The sequence below is a fragment of the Felis catus genome, chromosome F1 (assembly GCF_018350175.1).
Source record: "Felis catus isolate Fca126 chromosome F1, F.catus_Fca126_mat1.0, whole genome shotgun sequence".
NCBI lineage: Eukaryota > Metazoa > Chordata > Mammalia > Carnivora > Felidae > Felis > Felis catus.
The window spans coordinates 45,177,962-45,200,743 of record NC_058384.1 but is presented as its reverse complement, the minus strand read 5'-3'; the positions used below and the strand labels follow the sequence as shown (position 1 = coordinate 45,200,743).

The window sequence follows — 22,782 nt, the reverse complement described above, 5'->3', positions numbered from 1 at the left end:
CATAATATAAAAACTGAGGGTAAAGAATTTTAAGATGTAGAAGATAATGAACCCTGACAAAGGTTATATGATGTCTAAATAAATTAAAACTAGTTTAAAATGTCCATGATTTTGGCTGAAGACTTTTAGTGATTCAAGAAGAGAATAAATACAGTAGTGGGGAGAAACTGTGGAAGATATTGATAAGGAATAGAATAAACAGCCATATGAGCTTTTCTCTGATTTTAACAGCAAGAATAAGATAAGAAAAAAAAAGAATAAAAGGGGAAATTTTTCTTGAGAATTTGGGAAACCCATATATATTCAAAGGTAAAGGGAGAGAGTTGATGGGGAGAGAAAAAAACCTAAAAACAAAAATTAGAGCTCGAAAAGGTGAAAATTGTTGTAGAAACAATCAGAATTGCAAAGATAAATGTCTTCATATCCACAGTACAATTACAGGTTTTTCCTTCATAAAAAGTATTGCAAGAACGATACTTATATTGGAAGACTCAAACCCTCCAGTAAATGAAAGGGAAGACACGTGGCTTACACAGGGAGCTGACTGAAAGATGTTTAGACCTAGAATAATATCTATGAGAAAGAAAAAACTTCCATGGGTAAACTTGCAATTGGCTGCCATGATTCAGCAATGTGCCAAACTTTTGCCTTTTAGCACCAAAGTGGTGAGTTGGAGAAAAGAGGTGATGGCGATGTGTACCACCTGAATACAAATGCAGAACATCTGAATCAATATATAGAACTGCAACATAGCCAAAACCTACATCTGAAAGATTCAGTCCATTTCCAAACATAAAACTATAAAGTTTTTGACCAAATGAAAATTTTGTTTTTCCTGGGACACAGAGGAAACCCTAGCAAGTGTTTCTACCACTGTGTTTCTACCACATCTGGATTTATACCTGAAAATCCCTTGAGGAAAAGCAAGGTGAAACAACTTGGCTTGTGACATATTACCAAATATTTTATTAAATATTGGATGCCAATTCACTGCACTTGAAATTTCATTTGTGCAGCTGGTCAGGTCAGATATTGGTATAACTTAAAACTTTAGAAATATATGTTTGATCTCATTTGAACTCAAAGTGTTATAAAACATTCTAAAAAGCAACAATAAAACGCTAAAACATGTTCCCCAAAATCATTATGTGCCAGGGATATGTTCTACATTGATCTAAAATTTGATCTTAATTTGCTCAACCTGCAGGCAGTCATGGTAGCTGAAACCCCTGAGCGTCTTCATGCCAAACAAACACTATATTTTCAGTGTGGACCATCATGTGAAATAGGTTGGAAAGCAGTCCTCTAAAACATCATTCATGCACCCCAAACTGAAGTTTCCTTGGTGATTACTTAGTAAATTCTAAAAGATTTAATATACAATAAAACAAAATAAGAATACTGAAAAATATAATAGCTGCAACTTTTAAAACCTTAAATAAATAATTTAAGATGTTTAAAATAATTTAGTGAACAGAATTTGCATTTATTATATAGATTCAAATGTATGACACAGGTAAGACAATAGTCATTACACCAAAAATTTGGATAATATAATACAGAACTTTTCTCCAAAATTCAACAAGCTGAAAAACAGACGTGTACTCTCAGATGGCAACTTTGGCACACAAGTTTTACACTTAGTGGGCTGAATTCTACCACTGCTTTCACATTCAAAATGCAATTTTTAAAGCTGAAAATGCTTAGATTTGTAATAGTTACATTAATTATGTTAACGTTTGGGAGTGTGTGTTAGGTTCTAAGACCATAATGACAATTGTTTATCATAGCTTATACAAAGAAAGTGGAAAATAAAATTAAAAATACGAATCACAGGAAGATGATATCAAGGTTTTCAGCAATATAAGTGCATGTATACATACATAATATTAAGAACTTTGTTTTCATTGTAATAAATCAATTATTAGCACTGATCACTGTTATCAAACACTAAACTGATGGTTTCTTCATGACAATAAATTAAAACTATTAAAGAATAAATTCAACATTAAAAAGTATGCTAGAGAAAGCCACCCCAGGTCCTATTGTTCCTATAACCCCTTCTAGGGGGACCAGCCTACACAGGAAGTGTACAAAAAGGTATGTTTCATATTACATTTTCAGTCCCAGTTGCTTGCATTTAAGGTGGGCCCCTCACTCAAGGACAGACAGACGATCCACAGCCACTAAGTGATGAGTAGGTAATGACATCACACAGTAAAACATATGATTGGATTAATACATAAACATTGTTTGAAGACAAACAGGTAAAATGATCTCACAATCTTATTAGGGAAATACAGACACACTAACTTGAAAATAGAGCATTTATAACACCTCAGCTTAAACAATTTGTTTTATTTTAATATCTGAAATATTGAATTCAATCATTAATATTTTATCCTTTTAACAGCTCTGAATTCACAATTAAACTGGTTGAGGAAAGGGAGACATAATACTTACTTGTGATGCTATTTCTCGAGACTGACACAAAGGAAGGAAAAAAGAAACATACAAAATACAGTTTAAACAATGACTAAACAATACATACATGAAACGATCAGCAACAAAGACAAAATATGACAAGTCCCCACTTAGCACTCACATTACAATTATGTGATTCATTGTTTATCACGGGGCTTCTGAATAAAATTAGATAAAGAATAGATTATTATTTTAAAAGCTTCCCAGAAACTTCTTATTCGATTATTTTTTGTTTGTTTGTTTGGTAAAACTGTCTAATGTTTGATCAAAAGAAAAAGTGGTACAAGTAGAGAAAATAAAACAACTGACAGAAGCTTATAAAGTTCATGAGAGGATATTTGATATGATTATTGGCATTCAATAATCATTGTTGGCATTAATATCTGTACTGTTTTAAAATTTGCATCTCATATAAAATTGTTTTCTAAAATTTAATACTTCTAAATTCAGATGTTGTAATAAGATTGTTTTTCTCCAATGCATAAATTTAATTCATTTTGAGAAATATTCTGAGCTTTCACATTGGCTGTGAAGTCTAAAACTTGATCTGTCCAGTCACCATATAACCCTTAAGTAATTAGGGGATATAAAAGTCATGCTATCTTATTCTTCAGTTCTAAAGAATAACATTCTATTCACTTTTCAATAAGTGGAAGCAAAATTTTCAATTATATTCTTTGATACAACATTACTCAAGTCTGACAAATTGTCTAGCATTCTAACTGTTGTCACAAATCTAAAAAATGCATAATGAACATTTAACTACAGCCTCCTTAAAACTGTTGATCTCAGGATTCTTAACACATGGCCCAAGAAAATAAAAACATTGCTTGAGTGAATAATGGCAGAATGGGCAGCCAGAATTTCAAAACTATTCTATCTTAATCCTTATTAAAATAATTTTATTAATGTGATTTTGTACATTTAAAAATACTACATTTCACCTTAATAGTCAAGAGTTAATGACTGATAGATGGGACAGTCAATGATTAACTATTCCATTAAATCACATGCTTTAAAGTTACAGGATTTACTAACTGTGAAGGTGACCAACAATCAGAGTAACATATTCCACTAATTTATTGTGCACACCGAAGAGATACTGGTACTTTAATGTGCTTTAAAATGATCTTTTTCTAATTTCTAGTACAATTCTCAGTGGTTACAATATACTTCAAACAAATGGGACTTTCTTTTTTTTTTTTTTAAGTCTTTTTTTTTTTTTCAACGTTTATTTATTTTTGGGACAGAGAGAGACAGAGCATGAACAGGGGAGGGCAGAGAGAGAGGGAGACACAGAATCGGAAACGGGCTCCAGGCTCTGAGCCATCAGCCCAGAGCCCGATGCGGGCTCGAACTCACGGACCGCGAGATTGTGACCTGGCTGAAGTTGGACGCTTAACCGACTGCGCCACCCAGGCGCCCCCAAATGGGACTTTCAATACACTGGAAAACGAGGTAAATGCAGTTTCACGTTTTCTTACCAAACAACCATAAGAACAAATATGTCTATTAATTAAGAACTTAACAGACTTTGGAAAATGGTACTGTACTATACACTGTATGGTAGGATATGTCCCTAGTGGGTCTTGGGTAACATTTCATGATAAAAAAATAGTAATATTTCTGCAATGAAAAGTAAGAATATTCACTTTAAGGGTGCCTGGGTGGCTCAGTTGGTTAAGCCTTGATTTCGGCTCACGTCATGATCTCACAGTTCCTCGGATCGAGTCCTGCCTTGGGCTCTGTGCTGACAGCATGGAGCCTGCTTGGAATTTTCTCTCTCCCTCTCTCTCTGCCCCTCCCCAGCTCGTGCACACATGCTTTCTCTCAAAATAAATAAACATGAAAAAAAAAAGAATATTAACTTTAAGTGGAATAATAACATTAAAATCTCACAATTCAAGTGAGATATTTTGGATTCTGGAATTGTGGATAAAGGATTGTGGACAGAAATGTAGTTCCTCTTTGTCAGCAAGAGCAGCATGAGTCCTTGTGTATCCTCTGTTTTTTGAACCAGGAGATTCTGATGTTTATAAAGATTCCCTTAAATAGACATAGACGGTGTAGAAGTCTGGCATGGTGATATATCACCAGCTAAAAGGGGGCAGATCCAGCTGTACCCTACTTTCCATGGACTGATTTCTTGAGTCACTGTATGAACCTATGCTTTATTCTCTGTGTTTGTATGAATTCTCCTTCCACCAGTATACAGCTCACCAAAAAGCATACTGTATTCCAGGTCTTTTTTACATGTTACAATTTTAATGATAAATATTCTTCATCATCATTTATCTTCTCAAAGACGTCTGCTAGAGTAGTATTTCCCCTACTCCCACAGACAAAGCAAAATAACTTTTTTTCTATACATTGAATATAAGAAGATACTAAAGACAGACTAGAAAATGAGTTGGCATGAAATCCCATGTAAAGTTAAATACAACTTTAACTTGTACTTTTTTTAACTTCATGAAATAACAAGGTAGCAAGGCCTAGTTTTTACTTGTGTTTATCCCTACTACATTCTGATATGAAATGTCGGCATTTAATAAAAAATTATCCACAGGATAGGACGGAACTTAACACTTGATAGTACAATCTGAAAAATAATAAATGATTGGGTCTTATATGACTATATATGACTATAAATCTATTAGTTGTTTTTATTAGTTATAAATACATAGTTTCGTCAGAAAATGTTATGATTTGTTTTGAAAAATAGAAGCTTCCACTATCATCACTTTTATTTCCTCAGAGTTCATCTGCTTTTATGTCTTTTAGCTGGATATGTAGTTTTTATCTCTGTTTCTATATAGCACGCCTGATAATTTTTTTTTCAGCCTCTGCTTTCATCTATTCACTTCATACTCTGAAGGGAGAGGAATTAATCTTTTCCACTAATTTGAGTACCTTTGCCATCTCCCATCATTTCAAAATTGTTCAAATATAATTTTGGTCAGATCAAAATTGAGGGCATACTATGACTAAATGCAATTTACAGATGAGCTATACAGGTAATGTGATTACTGTTGATTTCCTGCATAATTTTTTTTGTCAGTAGTAATACTGTATTCCTATAGTTAATAACTATCTTACTTTTATTAACTGCTTAATTATGTATGTACTTAATATATCCTAAGGTCTTTGGCAATTGTCTAATCTTTCTGTAAGATATTGAGATATATAAGGTATTCTGTAGATTTCATCTTCCTGAAGAAATCTCTCTGAAACCTTCTGACCCACTCCAGGTTGCTCTTATGCCTAGTGGTCTTTTCAGTGCAATCCTGGGGAGGGATTTCCTTAGCCTCATATTTGTTGCCTGGATTCTACAAAATGTCTGGTTTCTTCCATACCATGATTCCTTTCTCAGTGCATTCATTTCTTTTGGTGGGAGTAGTTTCCTTAGAAAGCAGCCATGGGAAGAATGTTTTTGAAGACAATGCTAAAATATGATTTATCCTACCTTTACACAGGTCTGAAAGGTTTGGCTGAGTATAGAATTCTAGTTCAGAATTGGAACTAGAACTAGTTGGAAACATTCCCTCAACATCTTGAAGGCATTGTTCCATTGTCTTTTGGCTTACGGAGTTGCTGTTGAAAAATCCCAAGTATAGTTTGCATATGACCTACCCCTTGCTCTCCTCCTGAATCTTCTCCTTTCCTTTAATATTCTCAAATTTTATGCTACTGAGTCTTGATGTGAATTCATTTTAATTCATTATAGTGGGCACTTGGTGACCCTTCCGATTTGAAAATTAACACACTTCTATTCTGGGATTATTCTTAAATTATTACACTGATATTTCTTCAATTTTCCCGCATCTCCTCTGTATGGAAGTCTTATCATTCAGACCTTAGACCTCCTGGACTAGTCCTCTAATTTTATCTTTTCTTTACTGTTTCCATTTTTGAAATTTTGTTCTAGTTTCCTGGTGATTTCTTCAACTTTATGATATGAACTTTTTTACCTCTGGTATTACATTTTCAGTTCCCAAGGTTTTCCTCTTTCCTAAATATTCTTTTAAAAATTTAGTTTCCTGTTCATCTTTCATCCTTGCAATATCTTATCTTTCTAATATTACTGATCACTTTTCAATATATAACTTTACTAATAATATATATTTGACATAGATAATTTTCAAATGTAAAATTCAGATATTTTAGTAAATTTACCAAGTTGTAAAACCATCACCATAAGTGAGTTTCAGGATATTTCTAATACCCCAATAAACCCCATCATGTTCATTAACTGGTTCCCCATTTCCTCCACCTCACCCTGCTTTAGGCAATTATTAATCTGCTTCCTGTCTGCATACATTCATTTTTTATGACATTTCATAAACATGAAATCATACTATATGTGGTTTTTTGTGTCTGCCTTAACATATTTTTTAAACATTTATTTATTTTAATGTTTATTTATTTTTGAGAGAAAGAGAGAGACAGAGAGAGAGACAGATAGACAGAGCAAGTGGGTGGGGGGGGGGGCAGAGAGAGAGGGAGACACAGAATCTGAGGCAGACTCTGGGCTCTGAGCTATCAGCACAGAGCCCGACATGGGGCTCAAACCCACCAACTATGACATCATGACCTGAGCTGAAATCAAGAGTCAGATGCTTAACTGACTGAGCCACCCAGGTATCCCTATCATAATATTTTTGAATTCATCGAAGTAACAGTACATATAAGTAGTTTCTTTTTATTGATAAATAGTATTCTGTTGTATGGATATACATTTTGTTTATCTGTTTACTAGTTGATGGACATTTAGGTTGTTTCCAAATTTTGGCTATTATGAACAATGCTTCTAAGAACATTCATATGCAAATTGCAAATCTTTGCATGGATGTATTTTCATTTGTCTTAGGTAAATACTGAGGAATGCAAGTCTTCATTTTGTGCTTTGAAATTGTCTTCTTCTTCAATGATCTATCCTTCCTACATAATTTTTTTCCTCATGTTTGTTTATTTTGGTGCCTTTGAGTTTCATTCTATTTCTTGACATACGGAATTTTTAGTTGTCTACTCGTATTTAAGAGTAGGGGACTGATAACATTTATTGAAAGCTCCTAGTGAAACATTTTTTATTGAGTTTCATGGTGATCACTGGATTATTGAATATCCCATGTCTACATCTTTAGGCTGTTCACTTGGCTTGGTCAGATTCCCTAGGGAAGACTCTTCTAACCTACTGCTGATGGGTACACTATACACAATGTACCTTGCACTAAGCTCCCTGAATTTAGTATGTATCACTGCTCTCAACTTTGCCTAGTGTCTCCCAGTCCACAGTATCTGTGTCATCTCTCCATTGAAACAATCTTCAATCTTTGCCAGTGTGGAGTGAGGGACAGTAATATGGTTATCTGAACTGTCAAGGGGAATGGGGATCTGACAGCTATCTGAAAAGAATACGTTAGACTCTTCAATTCTAATTATTAAATGAAGTTCCTACCTCCTGAAATCTGGTGTCTTTCTCCAGTTAAAGTAAGACAACCTTCGTATTTGAGGCAAAGGTAAATCATTTTAATTCTAACGTGACTTTTCTTGAACCATCTGGTATTTGAGAAAGATGGTGGAATGTATGAGTCACTCTTTCATCTCATCAGAGATGCTAAGGTCTTATTCTTTGTTTTTGTATGGTCAGGAAAAAAAGTTTCCCTCTTCACACAAAATCCAATGTCTTTACTAAGTTATTATTTAATTGATGCCCCTTTAAAAATAAATAAAAGATTAGTTTAAAAGATATGCACTTTAGTGGCACTTTGCATCTTACAAAACTATGATTGAAGATAGATACTCTTCTTCATGTTATCTAAAACCTTTTAAATAAGAAAGCTTATATTATATGTGTTCTTTTAATAACCAATCTTTTTCAAGATTAGTTTTTATCTTTTCATGAATCAGACTATAATTACTATATAATTCAACAGTTCTATTTTTGCCTTACTTGCCAGGAAAGTAAAAGTAAAATTCTGGCTCAACTGTGGCACTAAGTTCATTTTAGATGTAGAATAACATTCATTTCTCGACCTCTATTAATATATTTTGTTGTCAAAAAATCTTGATGGCTTTATTTTTATCTTTAATTATTTAAGTTGCTTCAATTTTTATACAATAGGCAAAAATATATGTTCCAAAAGATGAGTTGAATTCAATAAAGGAAGACAAGGGGTATCATCTTTATTTAACTCAGTTTCCTTTTATTTCCCCAAGAATATATGTTTTCCATATAAGCTAGAGCTTTGGGGATTTATAAACATTTTAATAAAGTGATCTTTTTTTGTGATGGGAAAAATTGACCAAAATGTAGTGTTAAATGCTGCTTCATGGCAATACAAATACTCCATTATCCCTTCCCTACATGTAATGTAAACAGAATACAACAAAGTCCCTTAATAATATAAAATGATCTGAATATGAACTTAATCAAGGGCAGAATTTACTACATTCAAATTGACAAAGCCTATATGTAAGATAAGAGCATGAAAATTCTCTGTTGAATGTAAATTTCCTTTATATTTACCAAGTTCAAAAAAGAAATGGTTAATTGCTTAGGTGTGAAAGCCCCTGTCTTCTATTAAAGGTTTTTAATCAAATAATAATTTTTTGGATCCAGAATTCTTAAAATTTTAGGATTATCTGGCTAAACTATCTTACAAATAGCAGAGATGGCAATAAAGTTCCTTCTAGCACTCCCGATCTACAGTGAAAGTGCCAGAAAACACCTCAGAAAAACTGAACTATTTCCTGCTGCCCTCAATATTACTTTTTAAATGTCAAACCACAAATTTTATCAAATAAACAAAAATCTACTCTTTTACTCATAAAGCTCTTTATATATATATATATATATATATATATATATATATATATATATGGATTCACTTATTTTAACACAAACTGGTAAAATGGCTGCATGGATTACTAAAATGCATATAACTGACCTGAGCTTCACAGTTGAGTTAATTTTGCATAAGACCAGAAATAAATGTGGCTAACCAAAATTTCAAATACCTTTAAGGTATTTGAGAAGAAAAATATTTCAAGAATATTTCAAGAAAAATATTTCAAAATATTTATATTAAGTAATTTTATAAATATTGGTAGAATAGTACATTTATCCAAAATTTTTATTTCATAAGAGAATATAATTTAAAAAGTGCAATGTTATGGGGCGCCTGGGTGGCTCAGTCAGTTAAGCGTCTGACTTTGGCTCAGGTATGATCTCACAGTTGGCGGGTTCGGTGAGCCGGCGTCGGGGCTCTGTGCTGACAGCTCAGAGCCTGGAGCCTGTTTCAGATTCTGTGTCTCCCTCTCTCTCTGCCCCTCCCTGTTCACGCTCTGTCTCTGTCTCAAGAATAAACATTGAAAAAAAAATTTTAAGTGCATGTTTTACCAAGGATTTAAAAATTATTTAGAACAACATTATGGGGTCAGATCAGTGTGAATATGTTTTCAGCTGTATGAGGCCATCAGAAATTTTGTTCTATATTAACAGATTCTATTTTGCTTTTAAAATGACTGAGCTTTCCTCTGGGAAGGCCTGGTACTACTCCTGGAGGGTTTTATCTTGGCTTCAGAGTAGTCTTTAATCTAGAGTTTGAAAAATGTGAGTTTCAATGCTTACTAACTTCAATTGACTTCCTTCCAAATGTGTGTATATGAAATGAGCAGTATATTAGAAAGCTAGATTGCTTGCCCTGAGAAGCTCTTATGTGTCAGAAGGTTACTTAAAATTAATTTGCTACCTGACAATCTAGACATGCAAAATCTTAGATGTACAAAAGGCATTCAGAACGCAAAGTTCATAAACTCTAGAATAGCCCCTTAGCCAACAATGTTTTACGAAATTCTGACATAGTTTACTTACAAATATTTAAGTTTTTGCCTCTGAGATGACACTATATGTCCAGAAAGCATTCTTTGTCACTTTTTGTTTAGAAATCCATTTCCAAAATTAGAAATGGCTATATTTAATCAGGTTAATCATTAAAATGGAATATTTTGGTATTTCCAAACCTCAGATGTAGTAAGTTTCTGGGACTCAGTCCTGTAGATCCCAATGGGAACATCTCCAGTAGAAGAGCACAACTTCTGGTAAAGTCTGGCATAAGTTCTGATCCATAGGTCATCCTCAGTGATTTTCATCTATAAGATATACGAATCATTTACATATTACATTAAAAAAATAAAAATACAGTGATTGTTTTTCACTTTTTAAACGTAGAATTCATTAAAACTTTGAAATCTCAAAGTGACATTCATAAGTGCTTATCCATGTATTGAACTTAGTCATAGCATTTCACTTCAGCTTATCCCTGGGGTTCCTCAAACTTCAGAAGACCAACCACTCAATTTGTGGCAGCAGGACATTATATTAGTTCAACAGAGTAGACAGTAGTCACATTGTATCAGTTCAATATCGGTAGACAGTAGTCACTGTTAGTTCACCTGGAGATGTTACAAAACGTGTAGACTTTGTGAATGTTGCAATGATTACAGGCTGCTACTAAAGTTTAGCAGGCAGGGTCTGCCAATGTTACAGATGCTACAAGTGCAAAACACACTCCAGCACGAAAAGAAACTGTCCATCCAACGTCCTGATGACTCTCATAATGAGAAAAAGGTGTAGCAGGATGAGTACGGGGCTCCCAGACAGAAGGCATAATTAAGTACTAGTCATTCTTCACTTATCAAAAATCTTAATAGTTGGCCAGTCACTTCACTGAATACGCCTGGATATAGTGTACTCATTTTTAAAACTAAGGGGTTAAACGTCATGTCAGAAACTGTCTCAAATGTCAGCTAGAAAAAAAAGACACTGGTTCTGAATTTTGTATAGAATTGCTATTTTCATGATTATTAACTTAAAATAATGTTTCCCCGAAAATTTTTTAAAGAATTAAAAAAAAAACTATGATGATATTCTTTGAGCACATATTAGAGGGAAAAAGTGACATATATGAGTTAGCCAAACTATACCACAGATGGATTTCAGAAACATCTCTTATAACAATCTTCTATTCCAGCGAATATTAACTTACAGAGCAAAGAAACCCTGATCCTGGTGTAGTATCCAATCCCAACAGAAGTCTGGTGATAGAAATCATATAATCCTTTACAAATGACTGCAATATAAACAAAATATGTATTTATTATGTGTATGAAATGTACAGAATAGCTCAGTGAGAACATCTTACCATTAACCAGTAAAAGGTTACTTTCCATAGCATATCATTAAGCCCCCACAAAAAAGGAAATAAAAATCTATCCTGTCAGTGTCTTAAATACACAGGTACAGTTAAGATGTCCATAAGGAAATATGGGGAATGATTGTTTTATAGAGTATCCTGATATGCTTAAACTTTATGTATGCTATCAGTCATGATAAAAGTGTTTTTAGATTTTTTTTTAATTTTTTTTTCAACGTTTATTTATTTTTGGGACAGAGAGAGACAGAGCATGAACGGGGGATGGGCAGAGAGAGAGGGAGACACAGAATCGGAAACAGGCTCCAGGCTCTGAGCCATCAGCCCAGAGCCTGACGTGGGGCTCGAACTCACGGACCGCGAGATCGTGACCTGGCTGAAGTCGGACGCTTAACCGACTGCGCCACCCAGGCGCCCCTAGATTTTTAATACCAAAAAACTATGAGTTAAAAAGAAATAGAGAATATTAAAAAAAAAAAACCTTGAAAACTAAAATTTGCAAGGGGATATTCCAAAGGGTTTCTTTGGGACTAAGCTCTTTGCTAATAGAATAAATTTCTAATATTTCAGTAGGTCTAACTATTAATGATTAATATTTTAGCATTAAATATCATCATCAAACTATTTGATATGGTAGCATATATTTTGATATGTTGCTAGAATACTACTCAACAGAGCATTAAGTTAACAATGCTTCCAACTTTTTCAATTTATTCTTAGCTCTGAGTGAAAAGAAAAACTTTCAACCAATACTAGTACATTTTCACCATGCCATGTAATTATTTCATAAACTATATAAAATGACTGTCTTGAATTTGATCTTCAAGTGTTAAAAAAAATGAAAAGATTAAATAATTGTCTAGTTTTGTTGCATAGCAAAGACTTTTTTTAAAGGTATAATACCTTTTAAATACATTTACTAGACTACTTTGTCCAGTACTTTTTACCAACAGCAAGCATCAGAAAACTAAACCCTCCCACTTAAACGAGCACATAAGGAAACACCTCCATTCCCTTATCTCAGGCCAAAGAAATGGCAGTTTGGTTTTAAGGTGTGTTAGTCTTCTTGTAGTTATCAAGAGCAGTGGTGACAAGCACTGTCCAACTTCACTCGTAACTCAGTGTGTGTGCTAAAGAGGACTTTTAAAACACATTCTCAAGAACAAACTGAGGGTTGATGAGGGGGTGGGCGAGAGGGGAAAGTGGGTGATGGGCATGGAGGAGGGCACTTGCTGGGATGAGCACTGGGTGTTGTACGGAAACCAATTTGACAATAAATTATATTTAAAAAAATTTTTAATGTTTTTATTTATTTTTGAGACAGAGAGAGACTGAGCATGAGCAGGGGAGGGGCAGAGAGAGAGGGAGACACAGAATCTGCAGCAGGCTCCAGGCTCCGAGCTGTCAGCACAGAACCTATGCAGGGCGCGAACTCACAGACTGTGAGATCATGACCTGAGCTGAAGTCGGATGCCCAACCGACTGAGCCACCCAGACGTCCCAACAATAAATTATATTTAAAAAAAATAAAATAAATACATTCTCAACTACTTAAAACTATTTTCCAAAGTGAAAAATTGAAAGCACTCATGGAAAAGAAAGTAAACTGAGGATTTGGAAAATAACCATTATAAATTATTTTTTTTTAATGTTTATTTATTATTGAGAGACAGAGAGAGACGGAGCATGAGCATGGAAGAGGCAGAGAGACAGGGAGACACAGAATCCGAAGCAGGCTCCAGGCTCTGAGCTGTCAGCACACAGCCTGACACGGGGCTCGAACTCACAAACCGCGAGATCATGACCTGAGCTGAAGTCGGACATTCAACCGACTGAGCCACCCAGGCGCCCCCGTTATAAATTATTTTTGAGTCAGATGTGGTAATACAGCTGATTTGTTCACTGTGTTTGTCACTGAAGTATTCCTTATCCAGAGATCATTTGTCCTGTAATGTCATCAGGTCAAAGACAAGAGGTAGGAATGAGCCAAAAAGACAGGGACAGTCCCACCTGATATCACAAAATCCATGCATTCAATCTCATATAATTCAATCACAGAAGAATCTTTTTCAGTTTCCTTTAGTATCTATTTAATTTTATTTTCGATAATACTTTTTCCCCCCACCCCTCCCTGACTCCTCTGCAGATAATACTTATTTTTTTAAGTAGTCTTCACACACAGCACAGAGCCCAACATGAAGGTGGAACTCATGATGCTGAGATCAAGACCTGAGTTGAGACCAAGAGTTGGACGCTTAACAGACTGAGCCACCCAGGAGCCCCATTAGTACTTATTTTTTAATCATTTGTTTTCCAGGTCCACAAAGAGAAAAATTAAGAAAACTATTAAAAATGTACAAGTGATCTGTGTTTCAAGTGGGAAGGAGAAAAAGGATGACTGAGAAGATATTAATAAAGAGAAACAACCTTCTGGTAAGTTAAAAAAAAAAAAGTACCACAAGAAACTCAAACACTATACAAATATGGACTCATTTACCACAGGGATGAGGTTGTGAGTAATCAAATGAGATGTGCATGGTCTGAAGATGCGGGTTCACACTAACCATGGGATAATTTATCTTTCTGAGCCCTTGTGTCTCCTCTATTGTGATTGATAACACTGCCTATATCAGAGTTTTCTTTGAGGAAGCAAATGATATTATGTCTAGAATAGAATTACATTAATAGTAAATCACTGTACAATTCTAGTCATTAATAATAGTTCTTAAATACATAATATAAACATTTATCCACAAGAGGATGGGTTCAAATCATTAACCAAAAAAATTAGATGGCATTTAGTATATATCTTAAGAATACATGCATGCTTGTTATATAATTTTAGAAATTTACTTATAATTTCTATCTTTTTTAACCCATAAATGACTACTCTTTACCTATCTGAAAAATGAAACATAACATATCTTGTCTGATGTCAGGCAAAGCTAGACAGTTACTACTTTGAAAATTATTGTTCTAGTTCATGCTTTCAGCGCTAGCTTCAGAAAACACCAACTTCCTACATTTGTATTTATAACAACAACAAAAAAATAAGGTATAAATGAAGAGAAATAAATAACCACTGCTTTCCACTTCTACAGAACAGTCTCCCTTCTATTTACCCCATATGTTAGCCTTTCTAGTGAGATTTTATTGAAACATAAGATACCAGGGCTAAGAATCTGAAAAACATTGGTACATAAGGACATCCACCATTTGACTGCTAGTGACATAAAACCTTCAGTTTCAGGATTGCTCTTCAATCCCCTAAGAGATCAGAAGTGTATGTGTGGGAATGGTGTGTGGGGGTGGAGGTCCCCCTCTTGGAGTGCCCAGATAATGTGTCTGGAAACTTCAGGGTGAACAGGAGTGTTTATTCTCGTCTGTTGCATTTGTTCCTGGACTCCTCTGGCATAAGCAGATGGTTTGTGACATTGCTAGAGGCATATTCAGGGGCATAATTAGCCCGAAGGCCAGCTCTAACTATCTTCAGATTAGTTTATTCAGTCAAGCATTGCAGAAGAGGGTACATAAAATACATAATCAAAAAGAAAATAGCACAACAAAATGTTTGAATACGTAATTTGAGATTAAAGCTATCAGGTAATTTAAAGCTCCCATGAACACCTTTTTTCTCTTAATGGAAACATTTATAAATTGTCTGATTACTTGAGTCAGAGAATATGAAATGTTACTGCTGTTCAGTTTCTGGTAGCCTTAAAAAAAGATTAAAATATATTGGTGCAAAATAACATCTCTAAATATCTTAGCTATGATCAAATGACAACGTTAACTTTGGCGTTCAGGAACAAACTAAATGTGTTTTAGATGTTGCAAAATCTTTTTAATATATTTTCTAAGGTATGCAATAATTAATGGATATTTAAAACATCCTTGGTTTATCAGTTTATTGACATCAATTTGGTGTCTTATTTCCAAAAAATGTGCATTATGAAGAAGGGTGTCTTTTTTTTACTGTAATCATTTTTTTCTTAGCTTCTTTTTTTTAGTGTGGTAATATGCTGAGAGTAATAGGCAAAATGTATTAAAATGTCACAGTAAACACTGTAGGACACTGATGCTAAAGAATGACTAAAAATTATTTCATAGATTATTCTGAAAAATAGTGTTTTTCTTACAAAATATTTCACAGGCACATTTGTCATGAACCACACAAAATAAAACACTGAATTACTTCCAAAGCCAATCTTAAGGTAACAGCTGCATGAGAAACACTAGAGGGATTATTCATTTAATAAAATCTAAGTGAGATTAGGATAAATACGGTAGAGAGAAAAGAAGGAAACACCACATACCTGATACAGAAGTGTGTCCAACATACTGATGCTGAACACCCTCCCAGCAGCAAAAGGAAGTCGAAACATAAAGGCCAAATTAGAACCTTTCTCTCGTTCTTTCTGTTCAGAAATTTGAAATGGAAAAATTTGTGAGGATTCTATATTTTACGTTTTTCTGCTTATGTTTTCCTGATATATGTGAAGAAGATATTTTCATTAAACGGTTGGTGGATACACATGTACATGACTTCACACATTGTGGTAAGTGTATATAACTGCATTTTTAATACGTCCCTTTATTTTTCATGACCAAGTTTTCTTCACCAGTTAAAGTAACCAATAATTAAGGAAGGTTAATCCTCTCATATGTTAAACATGTGTTTACTCTTTCAAATTTTTATTTAAATTCCAGTTAGTTAACATACAGTGTAATATTGGTTTCAGGTGCAGAATTTAGTGATTCAACACTTACTTAGACACTGGGTGCTCATCACAAGTGCCCTCCTTAGTCTCCATCACCTGTTTCACCCATCCCCCACCCACCTGTCCTCTGGTAACCACCAGTCTGTTCTCTAGGTTAAAAACAGTTACTCTTCATATATATTTCTGCAAAAGACTTGAGGTAATATAACAAAAAGAACAAACACAATAAAGGACTTAATAAAATGTAAAAAAAAAACAAAACCTAAAACCACATAAAGTATCATAACACCTGGAAGCTTTGCTTTTGGATACTCTCCTATGTGAGGACACAAAAATAGGCAGGTAGAAGCCACCACATCCAGGGGTTTCCAACTTTCTGTCATGTGAGTTTTCATTTCTCTAAATACCTTTAAGTTGTGCCCAGCCACACCAAACTGCAGCTAGGTTCTTTAAATGCCAAAAAGGAGGGGGAGGAGGAGGAAGAGGAGGAGGAGGAGGAGGAGGAGGAGGAGGAGGAGGAGGAGGAGGAGAAGAAGAAGAAGAAGAAGAAGAAGAAGAAGAAGAAGAAGAAGAAGGGAAAGAAAGAAAAAGAAAGAAAGAAAGAAAGAAAGAAAGAAAGAAAGAAAGAAAGAAAGAAAGAAAGAAAGAAAAGAAACTGTGTGTGTGTATTATGTGTGTGTGTGTGTGTGTGTGTGTGTGTGTGTGTATCACAGTGTATGGGAGTTTCTTTTGAAAATTTTTGTTGCAATTAACTTCCCTTAATAAATGAAGACATGAGAGCAAATGCTTGTGTAAGATTGTAAAGGGCTTCTTAAGAACGGAAGTTAATCTTTTACTTAGCCAACAGTAATCTCAAAAATGCTGGTTTCATTTGTTGCCACCTTTCCTTGGAAAAGATAGATATAGCTAAGCAAATAAAAAACTCATATCTTAGCTATGATCAAATGACAACGTTAACTTTGGTGTTTAAGGCAAAGGAAGTAAGCTCCAGTTTCCAAAGTAGCAAATCTGGAGGAAGGGAAGGAGAGCCTCCCACACCCCGATTTGAAGACTGTGTGCAAAAGACTACTGCTCAAAGAATGAAAGAGGACTACTGCCCTTGCTTATTGTGAAGGCATGAGGGTGATTTGACCCCTGGGCTTCCCCTGGACAAACAAATGAGGTCTGTCCAAGAGGACAGATGAGGCTCTTGGACAGATGAGACCCTTCCAAGTAGTGACACGAGTTATTACACCACATCCATCCCATCCATCTGGTTGAGAAGACTGTCTAGACTATAAGAATATCCTCACTTGAGATTGTAGGGAGAGGGCAAAAGGAAAAATAACCAAGTGATGCCCCAATTTTTGTCTGTGTCCGTTACATCCTAGTATATTCTCTAATTTAGGAGGCAAGGTGTCGAGAACGCTTAGTTTGAACAGTACGTGTAGGTGGTTTGGAGATGACTTCTCAGTTCTTCCCAGCATGGATATTGATGAGTCAGATTGGCTGTCTGGTGAGATATGAAAATTCCTTCCCCAGATTAAGATTCTACCTCACAGTGGATGATATTCTCATCTTAGAGAATTCACTGTTCTTAATGTCAGCTCTGAAAATCCTCCTCATTCTCTAAATGGTTATTATGCTTTACACACTCAGAAAATACTTTCTTATCGAGGGATGCTGCCCTTCTGTGTATGTGAACAATTCTGCATTTGTGATTTACTCTCTTTGTTAGTATTAACTTCCCTTATAGTGGAGAAAAAACACTGAAGATCCTATAATAAAATTTTTGAGTCCTACTAATTTTTAAGTTACATAAAAAAGTAAGAGCTCAAGTAACTCATTCCATCTTGATGAGAATACACTCCACAATTTCTTTCCTCTAGACAAAGAAGAAGTTGGATTAATTTCTTAAACCTCCCTTTTATAAATGCCATTTTATACATGGGAGAAAAATTATACATGACTAACAGTCTTACCATCCACTCCAGTGTGATTCTTTTTTTTTTTAATTTTTTTAATGTTTATTTATTTTTTTGAGAAAGAGAGAGACAGAGTGTGAGCGGGGGAGGGGCAGAGAGAGAGAGAGGGAGACACAGAACCCAAAGCAGGCTCCAGTCTCTGAGCTGTCAGCACAGAGCCCGATGCGGGGCTGGAACTCACAAGCTGTAGATCATGACCTGAGCCGCAGTCAGACACTTAACTGACTGAGCCACCCAGGCGCCCCTCCAGCATGATTCTTGGGACAGTATCATTTATCTACCCCTCTGTCTCTCAAAAACAACACATACACTAGCAGTTATACATTGGCAGTGCACAGTCCAATTGAAACTGCAGGAGTGTCATTTGGCCTGCGTGAATTTACTGAGGCTAAGTTCCAACACTTAACCTAAGAGTCTAAATTTCTGATTCCTTTTACATTTGGAAAATCTGATATCATAGGTCATGTCAACAACTGGCCATAATTGAAAGCATCTGCTTCCTTTTAGATTCATTCTTTCTTACATATGATTCACTTGATTCATCTGTATCACCTGGTTGTATGGTCAGGCTCTTGGTTTCCACTTTGGAAGATAAGATATGTAGTTGGAAATGAGTCAAGAGATCTGTTAGCTCATATCTTGTTTAAACAGTAACTTATATCAGAAATAATATAGTAAACTAAAAACACATTTACAATATGTGTTAAATTAAGGAGGGAAAAAAGGAAAAAAAAAAAAGCTTTGACTATTCCCATGGCTTCGGAAAAAACAAAGCAGTGCAATCAAGAAACACTTATCCATTAACTGTTATGTATCAGGCACTGAACTGGGTTGATAGGATGCAAAGATGATTAACAGAAGATTCCAATTTTGCAGGTATTCATAGTTTTGCTTAACAGACAGACTTAAAATCAAGTATTTACAAAGCCATGTGATGTGAGCCTGTAGAAGTCTAAGTATTAAAGAAGCCTCACGAGGATGCAGATGGTGTCGTAGATGAAGTGACATCAGAGTAGAGCCTTAAAAGGCAAGTTTGCCAAACAAACAGGAAGCAATTATACATTCCATGTGCATGATCTTATTCTGCTTTTTTACAGAATAAGAGATCTAAAATATTTACAGTTTCATTAGCTTTGGTTTTGAGAAAAGCAACAGCTGTTCCTTCTTGTGCTTTTATAAACTATAAAATAAACTACCTGTATGTACTTTTCAAAAATAAAGGTAAGTTCAGTACCATTTAATGTTGTTCAAAAGTTATAGTTCATAAAACACAAGTATCCTTTTAAAAATTAGTAAAATAAGGTAAATCAACAATAATTCCCATGACAAGGGAAGGTCTGAAAAACAAAACAGCATGTGACATGCAGATATCTCACTGAAAAGAGATCAAGAATTAGAACCAAATAAAATGTCTGCAGAAGCAGCTGATAGTTCTTGCTGGGGGAAATTTTGGAACAGGAAAGGTTAGAAAATACCACTGACACAATAATTACAGGAGAAATTCCACTCTGACTAGGTTATCAGCATAGACATGATGTTTTGAAGGATACCTGAAGAAAGACTTTGCCCAGGGGTACCTGGGTGGCTCAGTCAGTTAAGCATCTGACACTTGATTTTGGCCCAGGTCATCATCTCACATTTTATGAGATCGAGGCCTGCATTGAGCCCGGCACTGACAACACAGAGCCTGCTTGGGATTCTCTCTCTCCTCTCTCTCTGCTTCTCAGCCCATTTGTGCTCTCTCTCAAAAATAAATAAACATTAAAAAGGTATTAATAATTATCCACATAAATAACATTTTATCACTCCTCCAGAGTGGATCAGGTAATGCTTTTCTACATTCAAAAGAAATAGAAACTAATACCAATATTTTCTTCAAATTCTTTGTGGACCAGTAAGGGAAAAGGTAAATATTTGCTTAAAAACAGGATAAAAATCTTTCCTAATGAATCAAATCTCATGTAGGCAGCTAACACCAAACTTGCATTCAGCCATTCTAGTACTTTGATTATGAACAAAAAGTAGTCCAATTATTTGCACACACAAAAAAGTAAGGCCCTGTGTTTTGTCGTTCCTATATATCTATCTGTTCCTCCCGTCACATTACAAATTCCAAGTATTTATTCTATTGGAAACCTCTAGCATTTAGTAAGGTATTTGGCTCATAATTGGTGCTTAGTAAATATTTATTGGCTTCAGTTTAAATTGAGAACATGAAAAATTTGCCTTTTTGCTTTTTCACAGTTGATATGTTGAACAAATAATTCTGATAGTCTTCACTTATTTCTCCCAGAAGCTATCTCCAATTTTTATCATTTTGCTCTATCACTGACTACAAAATGATATGATTTGCAGACATGACTCTTTGCAGTCTGACACCAGTTCTGTGACACCAACTGGATGTCCTACAATTCAATTCAATTATGACACTACCCAGAGTTGACTCAGACCCCAGAGGTTAAGGGGCCTCAGTCCCACAAGACTACCCTCAGCCACAAGTCCTATGTGTCTCCAAGGCAACTGTACTTCTGTCCAGACTGCTATAAATTTGGGACTTTCCACAGTCCCCTCAGTTTTGATAATTTGCTAGAATGCTCACAGAACTCATGAAAATGCTATATTTAATAATTATCATTTGGTTATAAAGAATGAAAATGAATGGTGGATAAAAAAAGGACACAGGGCAAATCTGGAAGGATCGTGAGCATAGCAGCTTCGGTCCCGATGAAGTCAGGACATGCTGCTTTCTTGGTCCATCAATATGTTGACCTACCAGGAAGCTCTCGAATCCTCGTTTTTCAAGTTTTTATCAGTTTCATTATGTAGACACGATTAATTAAGTCATTACTCATGTGATTAAACTCAATGTCCAGCCCCTCTTCTGTCCTTGGAGGTTTGGAAGGTGATGAAGATACTGAAAGTTTCAATATTCTAATCATGAGGTTGCTTTTTCTGGTTCTCAGGCTAAAGCTACCTCCTCTATGAGTTGCCTCCTTAGCATAAAATCAGGTATGGTTGAAAGATATGAACAACAAAAGACACTCCTAAATTCCAAGATTTTTTGAAGCTCTGCATTAGGAACCAGGGACAAAGACCAAACATATATATACATATATATATATATATATATATATATATATATATATATATATATATAGTTATTATTATACCACACTATTAAACTCATATTTTCATTACTTTGCCTCTTACATTAGTGTGCAATTACCATATGATTGCTCAAGTGTAATTATGATCATTATTGAGGAATGGTGATAGTTCCAAAGCCATTTTAAAGGAAGCAGTTTTAAAGCAAATTGCGTCATCTGCATGAATAAAAGGCTTTTTTATGAAATGCATCAAAACAAGAGAGATGAAATAAGTCTTCAGAGGGAAATGAGATAGAAACTTCTCTTTTCCATATTGCTGTCCTCCTCTTCTCTGTTTCCTTATTATCTGTCACATTTTTCATCTCTGCTTAGCTCCAATACTGTGTTTCTGATGCCTGTTACACTTACTTTGTTAGGGGAAGTCTCAATGACCCAACATGACCAATGTCCAAATGTGGGAAGTAATATTGGGAAAACACTGGCAGTAATGGGAATATCCAGGACAAAAAGAATATTGTAAAGCAAAACAACTCAGGAACAAAAGTGGATAATAACAAAAGAAAGATCAGATGATGGGAAAATGCCAACTAAAGCACTAATGTTCAGAAAATGTCTTGATTATATACATTTGAAAAAAAAATCAGTGATATATTGCATGTGACAGAGAATGTTGACTGTCCACCAAAATCTTTTGCCCAATTCTTCTTAGGCACATGACTGAACTACATTTCCCAGTCTCCCTTGAAGTTGGTGTGGACACACGATTGAGTTCTAGCCAATGGCATATGGGTGGAAGTTTATTTGCCATTCCCAGTCCTGGCTCATAAAAACTTCTATCTGTTTAATATTGATGTATACATACTGTTATTTGCTTGCTGTCTTTCGTTGGGCATTACAAGGATAGTAGTAGTTCAGGAAAGAATTAGTTTCGAGTAGAGACTACTAATAAACAGGTAGCTGAGAGATTAGGAGCCTCCAATATTTAAAAATTGTGTACTTCTAAATGCCAACAACACAGGAGAGAAAACTGAAACAAAGTCGAACCCAACACTATTGTCTCAATAACCTCAAGGTAGCTTCCAAGGAGATAGAGAAATGCATGGATTGAGGAGACGAAGAAATAAAAACTCAAAAATTATATTTTAAGAAGGAATTTTGAGGACAGTCTGGTCATAAAAATTTATGGAAGTAAGTATACCAGAAGTTTATCAAGTTTTTGAGAGAAATTAGCAGACTAGTCTGAAAAATCTTTAGACTTTAAATGTCTTGGGAAAAAAGTGCTTTCATAAGCTTA

The 22,782-nt window shown here is 34.9% G+C and overlaps 1 protein-coding gene across 13 annotated transcripts in view; it reads right to left on the bottom strand.

The window, feature by feature from the left end:
* The window catches only part of KCNT2 (potassium sodium-activated channel subfamily T member 2), a 363,444-nt gene that overhangs the window by 42,799 nt on the left and 297,863 nt on the right, over nt 1-22,782 (bottom strand). For 10 of the 13 annotated variants that reach the window (XM_019822157.3, XM_019822162.3, XM_019822163.3 and 7 more), the window contains 4 exons: nt 16,013-16,114; nt 11,532-11,615; nt 10,507-10,635; nt 2,464-2,484 (listed from right to left, as the gene is read on the bottom strand). In XM_019822157.3, the coding sequence (XP_019677716.1) occupies nt 2,464-2,484; nt 10,507-10,635; nt 11,532-11,615; nt 16,013-16,114 (336 nt within the window). The remainder of the gene's footprint in view (nt 1-2,463; nt 2,485-10,506; nt 10,636-11,531; nt 11,616-16,012; nt 16,115-22,782) is intronic. The other 3 variants (XM_019822159.3, XM_019822160.3, XM_011291082.4) reach the window with 1 other exon arrangement.